The 23,450-nt window shown below is 37.4% G+C and overlaps 1 protein-coding gene and 1 long non-coding RNA gene across 4 annotated transcripts in view; one reads left to right on the forward strand and one right to left on the reverse strand.

Annotated features, from left to right (window-relative positions):
- Positions 1 to 23,450, forward strand: part of dlgap4a (discs, large (Drosophila) homolog-associated protein 4a) — a 105,307-nt gene that overhangs the window by 59,693 nt on the left and 22,164 nt on the right. For all 3 annotated transcript variants that reach the window (XM_017305875.2, XM_008414207.3, XM_008414208.3), the window contains one exon: positions 22,083 to 23,325. In XM_017305875.2, the coding sequence (XP_017161364.2) occupies positions 22,147 to 23,325 (1,179 nt within the window). In that variant the 5' untranslated portion in view covers positions 22,083 to 22,146. The remainder of the gene's footprint in view (positions 1 to 22,082; positions 23,326 to 23,450) is intronic.
- LOC145552269 (uncharacterized) lies at positions 1,609 to 19,069 on the reverse strand. The gene is made up of 2 exons (XR_014088254.1): positions 13,610 to 19,069; positions 1,609 to 2,076 (listed from the first exon to the last, which is right to left on the reverse strand). It is a non-coding gene; the product is annotated as an uncharacterized LOC145552269 (long non-coding RNA).

Genomic DNA, 23,450 nt, shown 5'->3' on the forward strand with positions numbered 1-23,450 from the left:
GTCATGCTGCAGATTATGCCGCATTTACTGCGAGTGTGAAGTAACCTCAGTCTTGAGGAGCTTTATGTCGGACTGCTGGCTCAACATTTGATGAGAATATTATTGATTTTACTCTGGCTTCATACACTCATTCACTGTCTTTTATGGTTTCCATTCTTCTTTTTTATTTCTCTTATTAGTATTTTAAGTGAAACATCACTAGTGTTTCACCTAAACAAACTAAAATTCACAAAAAAAATTTTTTTTTTACTTCTAGTAAAGATACTGGGTGATAAAGTAGGTTGGTAATTACTTTTATATCACTTATGAAATATCTATATTACTCTTAGGAGACAAAGGCACTAACAGTTATCTTCTAATGTTACATTCAGGTCTTTGGAGCTTCCAGTGTTTGAGACATTTTTCTCAGAATATCCTAACTATTCTGAGAAAATATTAATATCCAAAATTTTACACAAAACTGCTAAGTTGTGCAGTTTCTCTCATTTCAACCTCAGCTTTCATGACAATATTGTGTTACAGTTATGCACCGCTTTACTCAGATTGTTTCTTGTAAAGAATATGTACTTTGCTTTTACACAAATCTGTGAACAAATCAGAATTGGACTCAACATGTGAAGCATACATGTTCAATATCTTCTACCAACAAATAGAGTACTGTCTAACTTACTGTATTTAGTGAGTAGTGTTGATTTCAAATATCTGTGCAGATAGTCCAGAGTGCTGTCTGGAGCATTTTCACATAGTGTCAGCAAGATTTAACTATTTTGCATGGAAAAATACGGAATGAACTGTTTTAATGAAAATATGACAAAGCCATTTGTCTATCTTGTGCATAAACAATGTTGTCTCGACTTCATATGATGTCACTGACACTTCCACTGATGTGAATCTGTTTTGAGGAATGAACTATCCACTTTGAGATTCACTTCTGCAGGTTATCAGGTTTGGTTTTGCAGTTTGTATTGTTTTAAGAAACATACTTACTGTTTTGCAAACGCTATAGTGGTGTGAGAAATTCACTAAGGTGACTAAGAAAAACTGCAAACACCCAAGTGATTCAGTATCGCATGACTTTCAATTATTAATGGATCATTCAGACATTTGTAGTCACCTTCTGATCTTCTGCTTCTGTGAAGACAAGTTCCTCTTTCAAAACGATGAGGAAACATAAGTAGAGTCTTTTCAAGCATTTCTGCCATCAGCTGTCATTAACTATTTGTTATAGAAATGGTCACACCACTTGCAAGAAACAAAGAGTCACTGTAAACTTTACTTATGTTAAAGAAAAGATTACACAGTTTTATATTATACTTGCAGTTAGCAGAGTTATAGTGGCAGAGATGTGAGAATTTACTTTGCTTAACTTTAATTTCCAAACAGCTGGACGTATTTTGAAGCCTAATGAATGTCAAAAACAGACATGGATTCTAATTGATTTTTATTTTTGGAAGCATCTGAAAGAATTGGAGAAAAAATTTAACAAATATATTCATGCAAATATGATAAAATTAAGATTAAAAATTCGAATCTATGCAAAAATACAATTTAGCAAGAAAAGAAAAATAAATTCAGGAGCCTGGGATGGTACATACATGTCACAAAATGTTCAGTTTCTCAATCAAGGTTTATTATAGAATAAGAACAACTTCAGTTCATATGTTTCAGTGCATTGCAAAACTAAATCCCAAGGGTAAAATTACATTATAATATCAGTACAGTAGTAGTAATTATTACACTGTGTGGGTTTTGTGCAGAAGGAATTTAGTGCAACAAATACAAAGTTTTTTAAACATTTATATAACTACATCAAAAGGAAACATATCAAAACTTGATCAAAATAAAAAATGAATGATTAAATGACTTTAAAAAAAAGGTAACTTGAGAGGTAACATTTTTAAAAGTTTCTCTATCATTTAGTTATCTTGAATATGCAAGTGAAATTGATCTAGTTTGCATTTAACTGTTAACAAACCTTGGTGGTGTTAGTAATTTAAAGCAGAGATGGTAACTGGATTATGACCAGAAACATCAAGCAGAGCTCGGATTCTTCTTTGTGATCATCCTTGTTTATCTCTGCAAGACAAAGGAAGCATTCATAAAAACTGAAATCCTAGAGAAGCTTTAGGGGCACATTTGGCTGGCTTTAAACGGATTTCTTTGCTGAATAAAATGTTCCACACATTCGGAAGCTTTTGTAATTTATTTTTTGTTTATGAAGAAAAGTAGGACTCCATTGTCATGACTGATGCTTTGTTGGTGGAATTGCTTTGAGATGATCTGACGCTTGGAGAGCAAAGCATGCCAAGAGTTTGCCATTGTTATCAGGAATATTGTTACTCGACCGCACGAGCCTATTATAATTATGGTGGAGACAATGTGAGATGCAGGAACGGACCTCTGAGGATCCATTCATACTCCTGCAGCGACGTGACAGTAAAAAAAAAAAAGAAAAAAAAAGCATGAAATCATATTCAGAGAATTAAATCAATGTGTTCATGTTTTTTTTTTTTTTTGCAAACAATAAGTTTACATATACTGCTGAATTCACTTGTACTCTGGACAGTTATTTGTTTTCCGTCGCAGAATTTGTTCATTTGATCGAAATTATTGATTTAGATGCTCTAATCTTGGCACAAAACCTCACAGAATGCAGAAAATAAAACTCCTATTTCTCTTGGAGGGATGTTGCTTGGTATGAGCTCCACTGAGATGTCCACTCCTTCACACACTTTGTAATTTGAGTCTACAAATAGGAGGTTTCCATGGAAGAATGTTTAACCTGCAGCTGAGAAACAAACAGAAAAGCAGCATCCTTAACCTGTATAAACAACTATGTAATGTTGGAACATATAGTATTGGTATGAGTGGGTAAAAACATTTAAATTAAATAATGAAAAAAAAAGAGAAAAAGAATAAATAATTTCACGCTGAAGAAATGTGAAATCTCCAACCTTTAATTTGATTGCTATTTATTGTTTGCGGTAAAAATGGTACAAAAGTATTCTTGTCAACAAAATCTTTGCTACCACAGTGTTTGATAAAAAGCTTTTGTTGAATGTGTTGCAGAAAAAATAAGGTTTTCCTCCCCCACCATCACAAAAGTAAAAGTAAGAAAGGTGGAGCTTACAAACACTGAGATTGTTTTTTAAATCAAAAAACAAATAAAAATAAATAAATAAATACAACTCCTGATGAGTTTGCTATTAAACAAAGCATTAATATGTGGAAAAACATCTCTCACCCAACAGTTAAGCACGGTGGAGGATGTGTGATGCTTTGGGTCTGCTTCTTTTCTAAAGACTGCAGAACCTTTTAAGAGTTTATACCATTAAACACTTTTATATATGACAATAACATCAATATACTCTTAATTGTGAAGACATTTAAACGGAAACATTATGGACCACCATTCGATTGTTATGTAAACTACAGAAGAAACTGGAATGAAAAAAACCCAAAAAACTAAAAACATTCAAATCTTAAAACCAACAACAACTGATGAGGATGTTGCAGAAGAAGGAAGTCCAGAAAAACATCAAGTGTAAATTTGGGTTTTACTACTGCAATAGAAAATAACTTTTCTTATGTGTCTTCCAGAGGGACACTGATAATTACTGCTTGCACTACAAGTCGTAATATATTTACTCATTTCGGTATTTCCTTTACATAACGTTGAAATTAGCTTCCCACTTTTAGATCTCCCTACAGGAGCTTAGTTTGATAGATCCAATCAAATTTCAGCGGCTCATAAAATGTTGTGCAGAGCAGAGGGACGCGTTGAGCCAGGCGGCATCGATACTGAACTGTAACCCACATTCCTGCTAAAGCTGCAGCGTTTATCTCAGAAACATGAATCCATGTCTCATCCTGAGGAAACAAATGTTTAATCACATTACAGCTGAAGTCATTTTGGAGGCCAGATAGCTAATTAGCTGCCCAGCAGCAGCAGGAACAGATTAAATGTTATGTAAATGTATGCAAATGTTTCTTGCAATTGATGCTGGTGTGGTCTTAGTTTATTTTTCAAATATTGATCTAATAGAATAATTCAGATTTTTAGAAAATGATTCACTGGAATCTTTGCTGCAGTTCTAATCAGGCTTTGGTCTGTTTTTATAATCGTGATAAAACGAAGGTACACCCTCTGTCAATTGTAGGATTTCAACACATCAAATATCTGATCTTTGCAAGTTTATCTTTTGAAAAACTTTGACTCTATTATCAAAAGTAAATGAGCAAAACACCAGTGAAAACATGCAAAAAAAGCTGCTGAGCAAATAAAGATGGTTCTACTGATTATTGAGCAGGGTATAAATCATTTTTGACATCCCTTTTTTAAACTAAATGTAAATAAAAATCACATTACATTGTTTTATTATTATTTGAGTGATGCTTGTCTCATTTCCCATCAGAAACCAAACTTCTGGATTGAATAAAAGTCATTTTTAAATCCGACTCTGCAGGGATAGTTTCACTTTTCGACATAACAGTACAGTTGGTAATGCTTATATAAAGAAGAATTAAATTAACCACTTTCAGTTCAATAATTATGTTAAAAACTATAATTTCTCCCAGGTTTGCATGCATCTACAGTTTCCTGCAGAAGCATAGAATCAGAGTAAAGTAAAATGAAATAAAGCCTTGGCCCTTTCTGTGTCTTTTCTTATCTTTAAACTTTAATTAAACGGGGATTTTCTCTCTCGTGTTTTAATGTCTCCTTTCCTGTCTTCCTTTCTTTGCAGAGAAAGTTAAATATGTAGATGTACTGTACTACATTCTCAGTGTGCTGGCAAGCACATCATGAGCAGAGCAGATGCGTATACAGCCGCACGTCCTGGGAATAAAAATGAGTCAAGCTGGTGTGTGACACAGCGGAGATTACACTTGAAGTCCCATTTCTCTGCTGTTACCAGGGCACTCTGGTTTATATGTGGGATAATGTGTTTGTGGCTTGAAAGAAACGTATAACAGTTGTATGACACAAAATGCTGCTGGAAGCTTTGAGTGGATCATCTAAACCCACAGACAGATGTTCTATTTTCACTCCTCCCGCCCTGACGGCTTAGTCACTCATCTTCTCTCCAAGATGACAACACGGTCGAGAATAAATGACTTTGACGCTGCGCTGGCTAAAATGTCGCCCAGCATTCCCGGACGTGGATCCCGCTGCGTGCTGTAAACTGCGTTTATTGCGCCTCACGTCCCCTTAGCGGCACCGGACCGTCTGGAGCGAAGTGACTGATGAGCTCTGTCAACATGGAGATCACACGGGACGCTAAGGAAGTACTCCCAGGTTGAAGCTACAGTGTGTCATTATTGAAACATGGTGGAGGTTTCTGTCCACCTCCGGTTCATCATCTCCACACTGACTGCCTGCTATGTAATATTTCTGAATTTTTGAAAAAGCGCTGGCTGGATTTTATGCAATTCAAAGGCTCACATTGTCAAATTTCACAGGAGGAACTCCAGGCTGCATTTTCTGCCAGATTCCTCCTCCAACTGTATAATAGGTGAGCTACAGATATAGGCACGCTCACAAGACATGGATATTTTTTGCACAAGTTGCCATTTATAGGAAGTGCATACATGCATGAAGTTCTGTGGTTCAAAACTATCCCCATCTACTATGACTGGAGCGATAATTTCACCGTCTAAACTCCAGTTTTGATTTGAGTAAAGACTTCCTAAAGTGTTTTCAGACTAAAGTAAGGCATTAAAGACCTGGAAATGTAACCAAATATCAATAAGGAGTGTAAAAGCAGAACGCAACACATCATCAGAAATGGAAAACAATCATGAAGTCCTTTCAATTCAAACATTATAAAAACTCATCTTTACATTAGGCTCTGTTTTCTCTGACAAGGTTGGGACCATTTCCATGCTTGGAGACGACAATCTGAACAGATCGTTCCTTGAATGGGCCACAAAATGTTAGACTGCAAAAGGAAACAGACTACTATAGTCATAACCACTTATTAATATTACATATCTCATTCTGAGTCACTAAATGTAGACAACTGACAACTGTAGTTGGCAAGACACGTTACATGTTTTAATAAACATTTAGCAGGCTGATGTTCTGATAGGCACAGAAATAGATGATAATCTGACCAGTTTTTATCTTTACCGATCCGGGCTGGTAATCAGTTGGTCATAAAATAAGAAATCACAATTTTTTGGACATATTTAAGCATGAAAATATCAACTTAGATTATGGCAGGAGGATATATGATGCACATGTAGCTGAATATGTCAGTGAAAATACTTTAGACACAGAAGACATTTAAAATATGCCAGTTTTATTTTTTTCTGGATTTTTTTTTTTTTTTTATGTTTGGATTTCCACTAAAAGCAGCCAAGAGAAGGAAAAAGTGATTTACACACAATATAGCGTTCCCTCTTTAAGAGTAACCCAAGTGGGAGAGAAACGTTCAAGTGACTTTCTCCGAGCTCAGAGCAGCCCTGGACAAAGACAGCATGTTAGGGACAACACAAGACGCGAGTCTGGAGCTGTTTGTGTGCTTGCTTCGCCTTCAGCCATGAAGCTGAATCTGGTCTCATTAGCTGCTCAGACATAAATAAAATGACCAACAGTGTTGCGGTTGCCACAAGCTCAGCTACAGCCTTGACATTAGTCAATGTTTGCCTCAACCAACGTTTTCTGTGCTGAAATTTTATTCCTTTGACAGCTTCTTCCCTCAAACCTCCTTCTTGTGCAGGAGAGTGTTCACGCCCGTGAGCACGGATGAGTGTGTGGCCGCGGCCTTTGTCGCCATGTGTCTTTCTTTTTACCCCAGGCCAGTTTAGACTCTGCTCTGATGGCAGAACCAGCTTTCTCTGTGACCAAGATTTCCTCGACTGAATCATTATATCACTAAGCGAACTTGCCTAATCACCGAAGCAGCTCAGGAGATTTATCAAATGTAAGACTTATCTTCTGAAGTGAGACATTTCCCAGGATTCCTTTAAATTTTGAAACCCAGGGACACATTACGTACAAGCAGAAAAGCATAAGTGGACTAAGCCTCTGATTAGGACTTCATCCCAAAATTTCACACTGACCTCCCTAAATCAGTTCCAAAACCTACAACCAGAAACGTGCAACAGCTCTGGTAGCGGTTTCTGCATTTTATACGTTGCAAAAGTCTTATGTTACAACCTGAAGATTCTGTAAACCTTTGCGTGTTTTAATGTTTTGTTTTCACACAATAGACCAACACAAAATCATAAAATGGAAGGAAAAAAATACATGAATTTCAGAACCTTTTAAAAGTAAATAGACTTCGGGAAATGTTAGGTACAATGCTAAGTATTAGTCTTTTATTACAAGCTTTTATAATAAATAGAACCATATGCATCTCTGGAAAAAATTACCTTAAAAATAATCAGTTTTTCTGATTCTACTCCTTATAGGTTTGAGTCAAATGAACATTGTTCTTTTTATTTTCTGAGACATGTCAGAATTACTGACATGTCTCCCAAATTTCAAGCAAAAATTTAGTATTTATTTGCAGAAAATGAGAAATGGTCAAAATAACATAAACGACGCAGTGCTTTCAGTCCTCAAATAATGCAAAGAAAACAAGTCCATGTTCACTTAGAAACAACAATACTAAAGTTTCAACTCAGGAAGAGTTCAGAAATCAATATTTGGTGGAATAACGAGGAGGTTTTCAATGGGGTTCAGTGCAGTGGACTCTTGATCTTTTCCAGATCTGTAAATCCAGACTTTTACTGAACAAACGACTTGACTGCACCCAAATCAGCTTTTAATAAATTGATTAAAATTAGCTAAATTTAGCAAGTGTTTTGAAATAAAGTGATCCAAATCCTGTTCTGGCATATGACAGAGAAGGTCCTCCTGCCCTCCCAGCTTTGCCTTTTTGCCATTCTTCTTTGCATAAAAGATTTTCACGATTCCCTGTATTTAGATTAGTCTGACCAGCTTCTCAAGGATCGTCATGGTAACCGTTATTGACGTCCAAAACTTGGGATGTTGTTTGAAAGCATTATTTTGTTTTAAATATCACCACACTCTATACTAGTCTGCTGTAGATATATGCATGCCACAATTATTAGATTTTATGTATAGAACATGACGCTGCTTTGTTTTGGTAAATCACATAAAATCATAGTAAAATACAATGAATTGTTTGTCTCAACATGAGAAAAGTTCAAGAGATATACAGAGTTTTTCAAGGCAGAATTCAAACAAATCTGTGATCTGACTGGATAATTCCAACCTGGAGTAATTCTTATATAATGTCTGTAAATTACACACTTATGGTTCTTAACGGTATCCTGGGGAATGTTACTCCGTTTCTCTCACTCCTGGCTGTCTGCAGCTTTGATTTTCTTTTTAATTACACCACCACACTGTGGTGCTTTTTATAGATAAGTATATCAGTGCATTTTAAAATGACCTTGTTGTAATCTTCACAACAGCCTCAGCTGCAGCTTAGGAATGGCTGTTAATGAGCAGATACGCTCCTCCTCCTCCACTCGCCCTTCGCTCTGCTTTCCACCGCTGCGACTGCTTGCACTTGAACTGCTTGCTCTGGTCATATGCAGGCACAACTCTCCGAATCCCAAATCCTGCCCCTCTAATCCACACAACAGAGGGGAAAACAGCATATTAATTTCATCTTGTTTCTAGTCCGGAGCCAATTTGAGCAGCTTCAGACAGCTGCTGCTCAAATGGCCCGAGCTTACGCCCCGCGGGATTTACGTGGGACTATCTCTGAGAAATCCCGTTTAATTTGACACCCCAGAGCTGCACTAAGTTGTAGCTGGAGCTGTTGTGATTTATGGTAATGCAACTGTGAATCCCCCTGTGCTGCAATGTGTTGCAGTAGGTCAAATTTTCAAAAAAAAATATGGAACTGACGTTCAAATATGTCGGTTCCCACATAAATTTTGCATCCATTTGAAATGATAATCATCGTTAGGATCCCCGTTGGTGAAAATAATACATAAATTTTGCTGATTTGAGTAAAGAATCAGGCGATTAGATCATTTGAGGTCACTCTCCTGTCGCACATTCAGTACTGAAACAGATAAACAACACAGAGCTTTAGCTCAAATAGTGGATTGAATCAAGGCTGCCAGGAATTAACCTCAGCAGTTTAAAAATAGGTTAGTTATCCAGCAGACTATTAAAGTAATCGTGCTGCGATGGGTGCCAAGCAGCAGATTTAAAACTTAAACAAAGCTCCAACAAAGCCATTTTACCGCGGCCTTTTCATTATCCAGAGTAGACTTAAGCCCGGCCTCTCAGAGCCTAACCCTCTGGGACTATTAAAGCTCTGGCAGGGCTTTTAACAAGCACCATTGGAGGATTCACCCTGCCAGCTACTAACCAATAGCATGCAATAATTCCCCACGGCCCAACTTCTGTTCTGAATTCATGGATGGTTGATTTTAGTTTTGCACACACTGAGCTGTGGATGTATAAAATGCTTGACACAACAACATATGACTGCAGAGGTTAACACGTGCAGGCCTTTGGGTTCTTGGTCTTTTTTCTTCTTTTTTTTTTGCCTTAAACCAGTACAGCGTCAAAGTCAATTTGACACAGAGAAAAATTCCCAGTTTTCAACAAACTCTCCCTACAGCTTATAATACAGAGCTGGTGCAGAAAGGCAGAGATGCCCACATTTATATTCAGAAATGTATTTACTTTTTTAATCAGTTTCACTTTTGCTGGCATGAATATCCAAAGTATCCATACGCCTTCAAATGTTTCCAAATTTTGTAATATTATAACACACATCTGTGAAGTGGTTTTCATTTCTTTTTTTTTTTCTTTTCTTCACAAATAGTGCGAGTGTGGTGTGCATGTGTATTCACTACACCTTAGTCAAATGCTTTAAGTAACGATGTTGGGTGGTCTTTTAAATATCTCTCGAAGTAGAGGTTGCAAACTAGCGGATAGACCACATATCTCAGAAAAATGGAGCGAGGTTCTCAGAAATGTGTTACTGTCGGGCAAGTTGTAATTATTCTGTCATGTCTACTGGTTTTGCCAAGGTTGCATAAAAAATGCTAGTCTACTTATCCTAATGGCGGAAACAGCTGATCAGTCATATGAGGGAAGTGTTCTCTACATCCGAACTGATTCAGAAATTGTGTTTTCATCCCAAGAAAACACCTCATAAAAGCATAAAAACATTTTTTCTTGCAAAACGGAGTAAGTTATTTCCAAACTTGCTGTTTCCACCAACCTTTTCTAATGCAACACTTCAAACTGTTTATGGAAACAGAGCTATTGTAACAGGTTCTCAGCTGGACTTGAGGTCTAGACTTTAACTGGATCAGGTTAAGACATTTACACGCTTTAATCTAAATGGGAGTTCTGGTTAAACGTTAAATGAGGCTCTCATGGTGAACAGTTTTAACTCCTTTTCAGTCTCAACACATTTTTCTCCAGAATATCACTCCATTTACCATTATTCATTCTTTGCTTCCATCTGATCAATTTCCCTTTGCTTGCTCAAGGAAAAGCCTCGGCTTAATGTTGCCACTATCATTGCGTTTAAGGTGATTTGCAACATTTTGCATGTTGGTCAAAATGTCTAACTCTCTTCTGATGAAAGTACATTCCTAAACATAGATGCTGTATGGCTCCTGGTAAATTTGGACTCCTAATGTCTTTTCTTTCAACAGCTGATTTCTTCTTGCCTCTCCTCTTTAGAGACCAGATTTATGCAATACATGATTAATAGCTGTCCAGTCAGCAAATTCTCCCACCTAAGCTACAAGTCTCTGCAACTCCTCCAATATTATCATGGGCTTGTTGGCCGCTTCTTTGATTAATGCCCTGCTTTACAGTCTGTTGGTTTAGATGGATGGCTCTATTTCCCTTGGTTAGCAGTCGTGCCATCGTCTTTTCTTATTCAAATGATGGATTGAGCAAGGCTCCATGAGGCGTTCAAAGCTTATTGTTTTATAGTTTTACACTTCTCTGAGATTCTCCACAACTTTATCTCTGGTCTGTCTCAGGTTGATTGTTCGCACATTTTCTAAAACAAAACTTTAAGGTCTAGTCAGAACAGCTGTATTTATGCTGTAATTAAATTAGACAGATGGGCTAATAATTCTGAAGTCAGCTAGTTTGGAGCCATGCATTTGTTTTATTCAAAATGAAAATCATATTTCTGCAGCACTATGACATGCATTCTGCCATGCACAACTGCAGAGTTGGAGCTTTTTGCTATTATATTTTGGCAGCAACTGCAAAATGCAAGACAGGAATTGACCTCAGTACAATAAATGACTTAAGTTAAAGCTGCAAAATACGTTTTTTAAATTAGATTTCTGTTGTAATGTAAGATAAAAAAAAAACAACAACTGTACTTCGGGATCCCTTTAATCAGCAAATTGTTTTCCAATGATCTTCCAGCTCATCCAGCAGCGGAGACTCAAACAGGGGTGACAGGGAAGCAGCGACGACGCTCACGCTGGAGATGCTGTAAAAACCTTTCACTTTCTGAAGCGCATGTTTGCTTTCTCTGACATGTACATCCCTGGAAGAGCTAAGCAGGTGCTTCGCACAGCTTCTGTAAACACAGAAGGAGCAGCACGGAAGCTGTCAGCTGCTCTTGCTTGTGAGGTAACATGAAACAGCCCATCTGGCTTGCTGTCTTTCTTAGGATTTCACCACAGTACCTGCGACTTACCCAAAACATGACAAGCCCCATAGTAACAGTCTGATCTGCAGGTCTGATCTGGGTCAACTGGCTTGTGGTGAACAGTGTCATCATCTTAAAGTGCTGATAAATGCATCAGGTTGCAGCGGGGTGGGGAAATAGAGATAAAATAAACTTTCACTGCTTCATGTGTTCTCTCTTGAAGTGACTGAACATTTGGTTGTTAATTCCTCTCTACGGGGAGGTTCTCTGTGTTTCAGCCTCCGATGTTATAAACAGTGCCTAAAACAAATATTATATTTTTTCCAGTTCTAGCTGCACTGTCAGAATGATTCAGCTGTATCCGCGCGTCTCTGGTATTTAACTGGACATGCAGTCGTACCGGCCATCTCTGCAGTTTGAAATCAAGGCACTGAAAAGAGGACCTACTTAGATTATCTGTGGTATAGAAACAGGAAACATGAGAAATTTGTAATCACTGATCCATAGATGATGCATTAATACAATAATTCAACAGAATAAAAATTAATTTAGAGATTTTTTTAATTCATTAATATAGAATAAACTTACCTAAAAAAAAAAATGCTTTCCCCGTTTTGCTCAAAATGTGCTGAGCTAATCCGATGCAGAAGATGGCTTTCCATAGAGTTTTATTTATTTTGTGGAAGAAAAAATAACTATTTAACAAACCTGTTACAGGTTGGCTTGAAGGAATTTGGTTTCTGGTTTATTTTAAATTTTTAGTATATTCTTGGTTACTCATCTTGTGGAATTATTTTACTCACTAAAATAATTTGCAGTGCTTCTTCTTCTTCTTCTTCTTCTTTTTCTATAGCGTTTTCTGGCAGTTTACATACTTAGTGTATTACCGCCATCAACTGGACAGAGATGTAATTCAGAAATTCATTTGATCCTATATATCATCTAACCTTAAAAATAACTGTATAATATACACACTTTAACACACACGCACACACACACACCCACGCACACACACACCCACACACACACACACGCATACATACTAAATCCTCTCAACTAATTTTGTATCTTTTAAATATTTTATAAGTGCTTGAATTATATCATTTGATTGCTTCTTCCCTAATAAATTATCCAGAGTTACCGAAATCCTTTTTTTCTTGCCTTAACTGCTTTTTTTAATCATTTGCAGTGCTTATCATGTCAAGTGATTTTATGCGTAGAGTTTCTGTCCTGTTTCTAGGTTGTTGTCCTTCAGTTCCTTAGTTCATTCTCCCACACAGCTGCAGCTCATTCAGTTAATTACACTCGCCAGTTTACTGCTAAACTAATCAGCCCTCCACCTGTTTATGTTCTGTCTTGCAATTATCGCTCTGTGTTTCTCTGCAGCTTCAGTTGTCCATTTGTGCACTTTTTTTCTTGATTCTTCATCCCTCCTGTCCGTCTTTTGAATTCAACATCAGTCCAAATTATAACACTCAACACTATAGGTTGACACAATATGACATCAGTCTTTTAAAACTTTTCCTATGTTGTATTTATATTCTGAATTAATGAGCACTGCATGGGTTGTGGTGTTTTTAAGTGTGAAAGAAGAGCATTGATTATGTCTTTGTAGCGGGAGATCTATAAATATCAACAAGTCTTCTTAAAGGTGAATAAAACCAATATTATCTCCACATTATTGTGTATCTGCTAGCGCTGGAGAATATGGCTGAGAAACATGTCACAATATAACTGTTTCATATCGATCAATATCAATAATTATTAGTTAGATTAGGTTTTTGTTTTATATGTTTGAAATACTGCCAAACTGGTGGCATGACCTTTCCTGTTTTAGTCACAGCTTTCATTTGACACCATTTTTTTTAAACAGTTATGAGCCACAGAGGCAAAACTTGAAACTGCTGCTGAACCAGTTACTGAACAGGTTGTTGCTAGGTAACCAAAGAACGAGTAAGTTAATTGTTGCCACTCACCTGTCTGAGGTTGAGCAGCTAAAGTATTTCCTCTGCCTGCATCTCCCAGAATCCTGTGTGGTCCTGGATTGGGGTTCAGTGAATATTCTGTAAAATTAATATCGAATCAGGCATATTATCTATTGATATTGATCATATGTTTATCACATGTTGTTATTGATATTTTGTCCAGCCTATTTTCTTTAACATACATAGATGAAGTATTTTCTATTTTCACTCTGGCATTGCCTTTCTACATTGTAGCATCCACAATTTGATCACCAGCTAAGCCAGGCTTATACACTTAAATATTATACACTTTTCAAACAATGACCCTATAACACAACGTCTCATGCTTCACTTGGCAAACACTGTTTGTTTTAGCTGGGCTGGATTTGAGAATAACTCAGCTAATAATCATTTGGCCATAGATAGAGCACTGAACTTTCAGTTTGAGATGGTTAGGTAATTATTATTGGAAAAGAAAAGATTGTGATGTGATGGCAAATAAAGAACATCAGTGTTATCACGGAGTTTGCAAAGAGATGATTAAACACAGCACAGATACGCTGCAGCGTAAACAACTGATGTGGGTTTAAATCCATTGAACCAGTGAATATTAGAGCTGAAAGAAAAGTTTTAATTGGACCTCTTGTTAAGTTAAGAAACCAGCATGGGTTTTTTTTGCCTCCACATAGTTGCCAGGCAACCAGTCAAGGCTAGGGCTCCAGAAAATGAGACAAGAAAACTGCGAGCAATTTCCTTTCTGAATTAAAAAAAAATAAAAAATCTACCAAAGAAAAGTTCCTGTTGTACGTTTGTCCAAATCCGTGTTGTTCAGTTGTTAAAGTTTGTTGCAGCAGGCATCCAGTTAATTACATCAGCCATTAAGGAACTCCATCACCATAACATCACCCTAATGACCTGTTGTTAAATTACTGACTGTTCGTAACTGTTTGTAGTGTTAAATCTCACACAAACATTTTTGCATTGTTGTTTTAAACTACTTAAGTCAGCTGTAAAAAAAACAAAAATAAACATACATGGAAGTAGCTATTAGTTTCTGCCACTTTAAGGACATATCAATGATGTGCAGTCAGGTTCATAACTGGTTGGATGTTTGATTATGCTAAACCCAAAACAAAGTTATTTTTCAATTTTGTCCTTAATTGAAACATGTAGTTTTATTAAAACGTTCAATTCCGTACTGTTCTACAGTACAACATCGAGAAAATGAAAAAAGCATTTATTTATTTATTTATTTATTTATTTATTTTTGGCTAATCTCCATTTATTAAAATTAAAATATATTTTTTTTACAATCTTTATACAATTGAACCAATAGTCATCTTTTATGTCTCCACATCATGTTTTCTTAATTCTTGTTTTATTTTTTCTCCTCTCAATCTGTATTTGTCACATTGAATTATTACATTCTTCTGTCTTCATGTCCATGCCACACTGCGTGAAATCTACTGACACATTTATAAAATTGTCAAAAAAAATTTAAATTAATTTTACTTTAATTTTCCTCCATAAATAAGATTTTGTTTGCTTGCTTGAGGCAGAAGAGAATAACACTTATTTTATCCACAGGAAGCACAGATGACATAACTTCCCAAGTGCAACAAGCTATTAGTATATTCTCACCAGACAGTGGGGATAGCGGATGGCCCATCTTAAGTGTTATTACTGAAAGCATGCACTTTGTACTTGTGGAAGCCTGGAAGAAGACAGACACATTTTCACCGGATGTCACAGCATTTTATTTTACTCCCATTTGGGAAGTCTGGCAAACAAACAGGAATTTAAAAAATGAGCCACAGAAATCACTTAAAGCACTGCAGTTCATTCTTGCAGTGAGGAATCGTAGTGGACCGTTGTGTGAAAAAGTGCAGGACATGAGGGTAAAGGAGAGTGGATGGCTTGGAGAAACAATAAGAGAAAAGAGGTGATTACTGCTGGAGACTGTGGGAGCCAATAGCCAGCAGCTGTATATTCACCCTTAGAACAAGGAGCGAGAACAGATCGATAATTCTCTCGCCTCTCCCTCTGCTCATCACTGCAGGCTGCAGGGGAAGTGCACAGTTACAAGAAACATTTATTACAGGCCTGTTTGGTGGCTCTGTGGGACACAGACCAGCAGCTCTTGTGCTTCTGCTTGTTAGCAGGCCTGGCGGCAGAATTAACCAGAGCCATACTTCAGCGTCAGGCTTCGTAACGTGACCTCTCAGCGGGCCAACAATGAAGGTTTGACAAAGCAGCTGCTATTACACTGGCCCTGGGTAGATTACGATTGTGTCAAAGTTCATTTAGTGTGAGTTTAGAGTGTGTGTTTCTTTTTCTTAACTGTAAATATGTTTTTTTGTCTTTCATAAAGAGAATAAGTGTAATCAGAACTGATTTCAGTTTTAAATCCGTCTATAAAGCCTTCATGTTGCAAAGGTTTAATCACAGCTTGTGTGCGCTCATGTGTTTCACTCCTAATTTTGAAAAATCTATCTGATTTCCCAACTTTGCTCAACTCCTATTAACTTTGGTATTAAACTAATGCAGCTCACTGTAAGGTCAAACACAATTTCATGGTTTTTGATCGCAAAGATCATTATTACTGATGTGATCGATTTTTGCAGCTCGTTCATGCATATTTTATTTGCAGGTCGAATAGTCTGCTGCTTCTAGCACAGACGTATCACACTTACTCACCATGCGACGGTGCAGTTTAGTGGGAACCTGGAGTGCATTAAAAAAAAATCTACAAAGTCTCAGACGTCTTCCAATAGTGAGCATTAGGTCTGGTCCCAGGTCTGGAACACAATCAAGGCGGTGTGCAGTGCTGCATCGAGGCATGATTGAAAGCAAGTCGTTTTCTGCTCAGATTGCTGGAGCACACAATAAACTGGGCTGTAAAGATGTCTCAGACAAGATGTAGTAGCTTTTCCCATATGCTCCCTTTATGCAGTAATGGTAACATGTGAATCTGTTGCAGTGCGGTCAGTTTTCTGCTTGAGAATTTTGTGACGTTAGTGTATTTAAGAGTGAAAAAACATCAGTTAATTTGTGTTACTTTTTTGTTCTTGTTGATGTTGTCACATTGTGTTAACTGCTGCCTTTATTACTTTTTTTGCGTGTCTCTTACCTTTATGTAACTGTGGTGTATGGGGTGTTTTTGTCCCTTGGTATTTAAAGCAACTCCAGTCAATATTTCTGCATACTAATCTGAATCATTATGGTTAATGTGAATGAGCCACTGGTAGTAATGAAGCCGCAGAGAATCATTACCCCTCTCTGCAACTCCCTTCAGATCAAACTCACTGCTCATAATTTTGTGTTGTTTTCCTCTGCAGCACGCAGCTGTTTACAGTAATAAAAAAAAAGTACTCTGAGCCTGCTTTGCATTACATACTCGGCACCAAACACACAGTTAGCGACCAGCTGGTCTCCACGGTGGAGCGTTTAGTGGCTAGATATTCCCCTCAGGAATTATTTGACATTAAATAGACATAAAAAGAGGGAGATTATTGCATTTAAATGTGTTAGCTGGCCAGAGGCTCCTCTACATGCACAAAAAGACTTTTGCAAAAAAGAAAAAAAAGATAGCAACTTAATTGCCAGTCATTTGTCGGTGTCATTTTTGCAGGATTATTTTTGTTTTCCCAAAAGGCCGGGAAATAGAAGAACACAGAATTATTTTCAGCACATTCTGCAAACCGGGAAATGCAGCTCATTAGCATAAGGGGTTCGTTTAGTGTATCTAAACTTTGCATCCAGAGTAACCAGGTTTTATGCCTGAGCAGGAAACAGATTTTAGTGCAGGTGTTATGACCTCTCTGAGTCTCAGCTGACAGATTTCCACTTAGGTCCTGCTTGTCTTTAAGAGTTTTAAATAGTCTTTCAAGGCAGTCATCAAAAAGCAACCAAATTTTGCATTTTGGACCTTGTTAAAACTTTGCCTAAATGCAGAAAGGGAACAGGCAATGAATGTTATATACTAAACTGTAAAAGTCTTTTTTTATCCTTCTGGTAAGTGTGTGGATGATTTTTTTCTCCATGTTTGTGTATAGCAATGATACAAAATGATACGAATGATACAAAAAGCAAAGTAAATGACACAAAGATGTACAAATGACATTTAAACATGGGAGATAGTACTAAGTTATTTTAACCTTCCTACACATGTAGATATATTCTGGTTCTTTTGCAAACATCATATATCAAATTGGATGTAATAATTGTCACAGAAAAACCCCAGCCTCTATTTTGATTGTAAATTCCCAGTGTGTCCCTCTCACTTTGGGATTATTATATCATTTAATACCTGAAAGAACTGTAAAATCTCAGCCATCTTAGCCACAAATGCAATTAATATGTCGCTTTCAGAGCACATGCGTGAATACACACATGACTCTGCTTGTCAAAGCGACTCCTGTGATTCTATGAATCCACAAACCTCCATGGATACATGCTGTATTTGCTAACATTACCTGCGCCCACCCTGTAATTATGCATTAGCCCGCTGGCCTCCATCACACACGTAGACATAGATGCACTGAGCCTTTGATGGAATGACATGAACTGTGAACGTTATTCCTTTTTCATCTTTGCCCCTGCGATGCTCAACACTTGTCAGAGTTTCATTTGTGCGGGAGATGGGTGGGTGAGCAGCTTAACACATCTACGTGTGTGTCAGTGTGTGTTGGTGTGTCACTGTGTAGGTGTGTGTCAGTTTGTCAGCAGTGGCGCCTACAGGATGCGAACATGTTGGGCTGCAGTCAGCCTGGGTGGATGAATTGCGGCAGGCTGTGCCGTCGTAAAGCGCTGGTGTATTTGTCAGCACTCTGCTGGTGAGCGACCAGGAGCACTGACTCAGATAAGTGGCTGCTCTCACACTTTAGATTGTATGGGAGGTCAGAGAGCTGCAAGAAGTGGCGAAGCAACACGCTGGAATGAAAATGTGCGCAGTTAACATTCCACGTTCAGCTCCCAGGCAAGATTTCATGCTTGCTGTGGGAGAGGGCTCTCACCATTGACTGATCGGTGAGTCATTCCACTCAGATACAGACAGCATCTGTTAGGCTGAATTTAATCCAGCATGAATTTCTGCTGCGTGAAATGTAAGTTTTCATAACCTTGGTGTAATTTACCGTCTGCTTTGACAACGTGCCAACCGGTTGTACAGACTCACCTTAAAGTGTCAGTTTTTGACTCACGTTTTGTACCTGGTTTTCATTCAGTGCTAGTCCTCGAGCATCATTATGCTTAATACGGTAACAGAAATAAAATAATTTGGCAACCTACTGGTAATTACCGGTAATGCTTGTTAAATACATGTGAACTATTACTCGCAGGATCTAATTTTGAAAAGTTAGCTCCAGTTCTCTCTCTAACAGTGAGCTTTACCCTCCTACTCACTGTGCATGGTGCCAAGACCGACATGGGTCTTCATCAGGCTTTGTTTGTCAAATTTCCAGTTGGTTTGAATGTTTCAATCAGGACTCTCATTGTAAATACTGAGACATTTGGGCAAGTGACTAATTATGTAGCAATTTCATAACTTATTAAAATCAATATACATCTTATTTTGAAAGGAATGCTCACTTGTTTTTCTTACTTTGAAGAATCCATTAATAAAATATCTACCTATGTGTCGCATATTTATGTCTGAGGGAAAAGGGAAGTCATGCAAAGAGAACAGATACTCATGTCAAGTTAAATCCATAAGAAATATCACTAATTAAACCAGAAATTGTGTGAAAAGTTTGGTTTTCTGTAATATGGAAATTGAAGGCATGATGGCTGGCAGGCCTCTCCAAAAGCCCTCCATCGTTTCCTGAAGCTTCCTATATATTTTGTGCTTCTTGTTACTAAAAATAGCTATAAATCTTCCTCCTTCAGTAGCAACTTATACTAGAGTTGCGTTGCTGTCCGCATGACCTGATAATGCTCATCTGTGTTGTGTTCAGTGGTTGAAAACAGATTGACTTTTTTTAGTGATCATATGGAGCGACTATGAAGCAGGGCAAGTCACGTGTAAAATCACATGATTCAAGTTCTGGCCTGTTTGTCAGTATTTCTCTAATTTTAAGTTTTTTTTTTTACCTCCTTTCTTAACCATAAATGCCACTAAAAACATGAGGATAATGTGTGGTGACTGAAAATAATTCAGGATTTAGATAAATTACTCAATTCAACCAGAAAAAAACAGTGCATACTTTTCCCAGTTGATGTAATAATTAAAGCAGAATATATATATATTAATAATATATATATATATTAATAAAATATATATAATTTTTTTTAATATATAAAAATAAATTATATATATAATTTATATATATAAATTATATATAATTTATATATATATATATATATATATATGTATATATATATATATATATATATATATATATATATATATATATATATATATATATATATATATATATATATATATATATATATATATATATATATATAATTTATTTATTTTTTTTGTCCTGTATCTAAGTTCTCCTGTTTTATCCTCTGGGTATTAAAGGAAAGAATCAAAATACCGTAAATGCTGCAGTAAGTGGTGTTAGGAGGACACAAAATAAGATTTGTGGAAATGAGGGTCCAATTCCCTGGAACAAATAGCAGCTCTAAAATATTAATCTCATTTACATGTATGAGTCATAAAAAGTTCTGTGCTTTGTCAGTGCTACACCTCAAAGCTATACATCACCATGATGTTTTATACAGAGATTGTGGCTGTCTGGCTGGACCAATTCATACCATAAACAGAGAAAGCTGTTCTGTTTGCTGAGAATAATAACTCAGCTTTTTCTCTCATGTGATTAGTGGTGGAATAAGGCAGATTGTGACTGAAAGCAAAGACGTTTAATATAAGTTTTAAGTACACATCACTCGGGTGACAAGAAAGAAATGGTGCACCGGAATAGATTAAGCATTTATTACAACTATATTTAACATACATTTGCGATTTTTATGCACTGTGAGATCTTTGGGAGGTCTAATTTTGCCAGAAGATCCTTTTTCTTCATTAAAACATGAATGTGCAGTACAGGCACAGGTCTTAATAAAATTAGTGGAAAAAGAGATGCTGATTTTTTACAGTAAAAAGAACCATAAATGTTTAATTCTAGATATCCAAATGAAGTTCTGAGGCTGTCAGGATAAAATGAGCTTCGTGAGCAAATTGCATATTATCCAGCATTCCTTGCTTTTCTTAGCTTTCATAACTGAAAAAGCAGTTATGAAACTGTAGTTTCAGTTCTTTCTTGGTATTTCAGACACATGTTTTGATCCCTAATATTTCTGATATTTTTTACAATTAAGTTTTTTTTTTGTAGAATAGGCCTTACTATGGGACTAGGAAGACTGAAGTCTGTTTGTTGCCCTGCAGAACTGGGGGCAATAATATGTCTCTATTTTATTTAAAGTTCACGAAAAGCTTAAAATTAAACAACTGTGTTGATTTTAGCATTGGCTCTTGTAGTTTCATAAGTTTAACAGAACAGCTAATGACTTCCATAACGTTATACAAGCTGCATAAACCCATCATTGCTTTATCTGAGGAAGTCCATATTTAATAAACACCTTAAAAATGTAGCTGAAGATCTCATTTTTGTAGTAATTTGGAAGAGACTTTTGGTTGCAGTGAATAGTTGGTGGACTAAAACTGAAACTGAAACAGTGTGCAATTAGGCCAAGATTGTTACATTTGAAAATGTTTTAACAAACGAAATTTAAAAAATAAGTTAAATTCTTTATGACATATTTTAAAAAGGGATCATTAATTTGTTAATCAAAGTAAAAAATATTTTAAAGCACCAGTTGAAAGTTAAATTTGATTAAATATGTTAAATTAAAACCCAGCTGAAACACAAGATGATTGAATAGACATATTCAAAGGACATCTATTTGTTCTTTTTCTCTGCACCCATTTATTTTAGTGCTGTATTGTTTACTAATATAGATTTCCTAAATGTTACTCTTTTTTTTAGATGAAGCGTAAATGTTTTTTTCTTAAACTATTTTTTGTGTAACTGCTACTATTGCCCCACCTGCTGGTTAGTTTTATTAAAACAACTCACTGTACTGTTTGTTGGAACTTGATGAAGAGGAAACAGGCTTTGTAATACTGTAAAAAGTCCCGTGCTGCAGAGATTATAAATTACTTCTTTAGTTTGTTTACCCTGTTTAATTTTCTGAAAATTAAAAACTTCTTAATTGGACTCTCAGTCATTTAAGCTTTAGGAGTAAAAGTCTTTCCTGCAGTTCAGAGATCGTAAACAAGTGGCTCTTTAACTGTTGCTCATGCATAATTAATTAGAAAAAGGGAGAACAGCAAATTGGTTAACCTGAAAAATAAATGGATAGCTGGAATGATCACAAGTTTTGCTAATTTAGCTCAGTACAAGTGTGATACTAAACAATCATTTTCAGTTCATTTCATAATTTATTTTTGTTTTCCATTTTTTTCTAATTGCAGGTGAAGCCCATCATTGGACCCAGACTGATTGGAGACATGTTCTGAGCTCGACATCTTGGCCACCATGAAAGGGTTAGGAGCCAGCCGCAGCCGGCACCTGTCTGACTCGTGTGAACCAGCGGGGTGTGCTCAGAAGCCTCTGTGCCCCCTGACGTCTGATCCTCACAGCTCCTTTCTGTTGAGTCCTACAATAAACCACTATGGCACTTTGGACCCACATCTCCATCACTACACTCCCACCAGCCCCACCTCTTTGACCCCTGACTGTCTGCTGCCTTTCAGCCAGGTTCCTAACAGCAGCACCTTCCCTCGTCTGCATTTTACCCCCCAGGCTGACCAGCTCGACTGCCCCCAGAGCTGTATCCCCGGCGGTGGAGTCGGGCAGGGGGGCAGGGCCGCTGCTCTGTCCACCTCGTTGTCAATGGGTATGGGACTGGGCCTGGGTTTGACTGGTGCTCCCATGATCACCAGTGGATCTGCCACCATATCCTCTGCTGCAGCAGCTAAGATGAACCGATTGCCCACGAGTCTTTTGGATCAGCTTGAGAGGCACCTGCCCCTGCAGCGAGATGGCTTCAGCACTCTACAGTTTCACAGAGGACGAATGTCTAAGCAGCGCAGTGAGAGCCCCGGTCGGATCCGCCACATCATGCACTCCGTGCAGAAATTATTCGCCAAATCCCAGTCTTTAGAGAACTCGGGGCTGAAAGGCAGCCTAAATTCAACAGGAGGTGGCGAGGAAGGTGGCAGACCAAGCCGCAGGAGTAAGAGTAAAGACAGGGCTAAGACTGAGGGATCAAAACAGAGACCTAGACCTAATACACTAGGCCTTTGGGGCTCAGATGACGCTCTGGACACTGACACTATCAAAGCTGGCACTATCGCTGTAGGTTACCGCAACCCACTGAGTATGATGACTCTTGGCAGAGCGGTGTCAGATAGCCAGACTGCTCTTAGACATATTCCACAGGGCTATAACACAATTTCTGCACATTCTCTAAAAACCTCAAAAAGCAGCAGCGACCTCAAGTTCCTGGCATGCCCTGCGATGCAGGTCGGAGCCAAGGAAGAGGAGCCAAGAAACAGGGGGAGCAAGGATGACATGGCGATGAAAAGGGGCACCTGGTCCACGCTCACTCTGAACCAGGCCAGGCAAGTGTTGCAGAAAGGCTCTGCTACTGTCAACAGGACTCTGCTTAAGACAAAGTCATGTCACCAGGACCTGGCCCAACAGTTTCTACAGGTAGGAGTTTTCCAACTTACCGAGAAATTATACACCCTGATGCCTAAACTTTTCCATGTTTTATCCAGTTACAACTAAACCTCAGTTCTCTAGTAAGTTCATTGTTCATAATGTTTTGTTAGAAA

Source organism: Poecilia reticulata, chromosome 7 (assembly GCF_904066995.2).
Source record: "Poecilia reticulata chromosome 7, P_reticulata-male-v2, whole genome shotgun sequence".
Taxonomy (NCBI): Eukaryota; Metazoa; Chordata; class Actinopteri; order Cyprinodontiformes; family Poeciliidae; genus Poecilia; species Poecilia reticulata.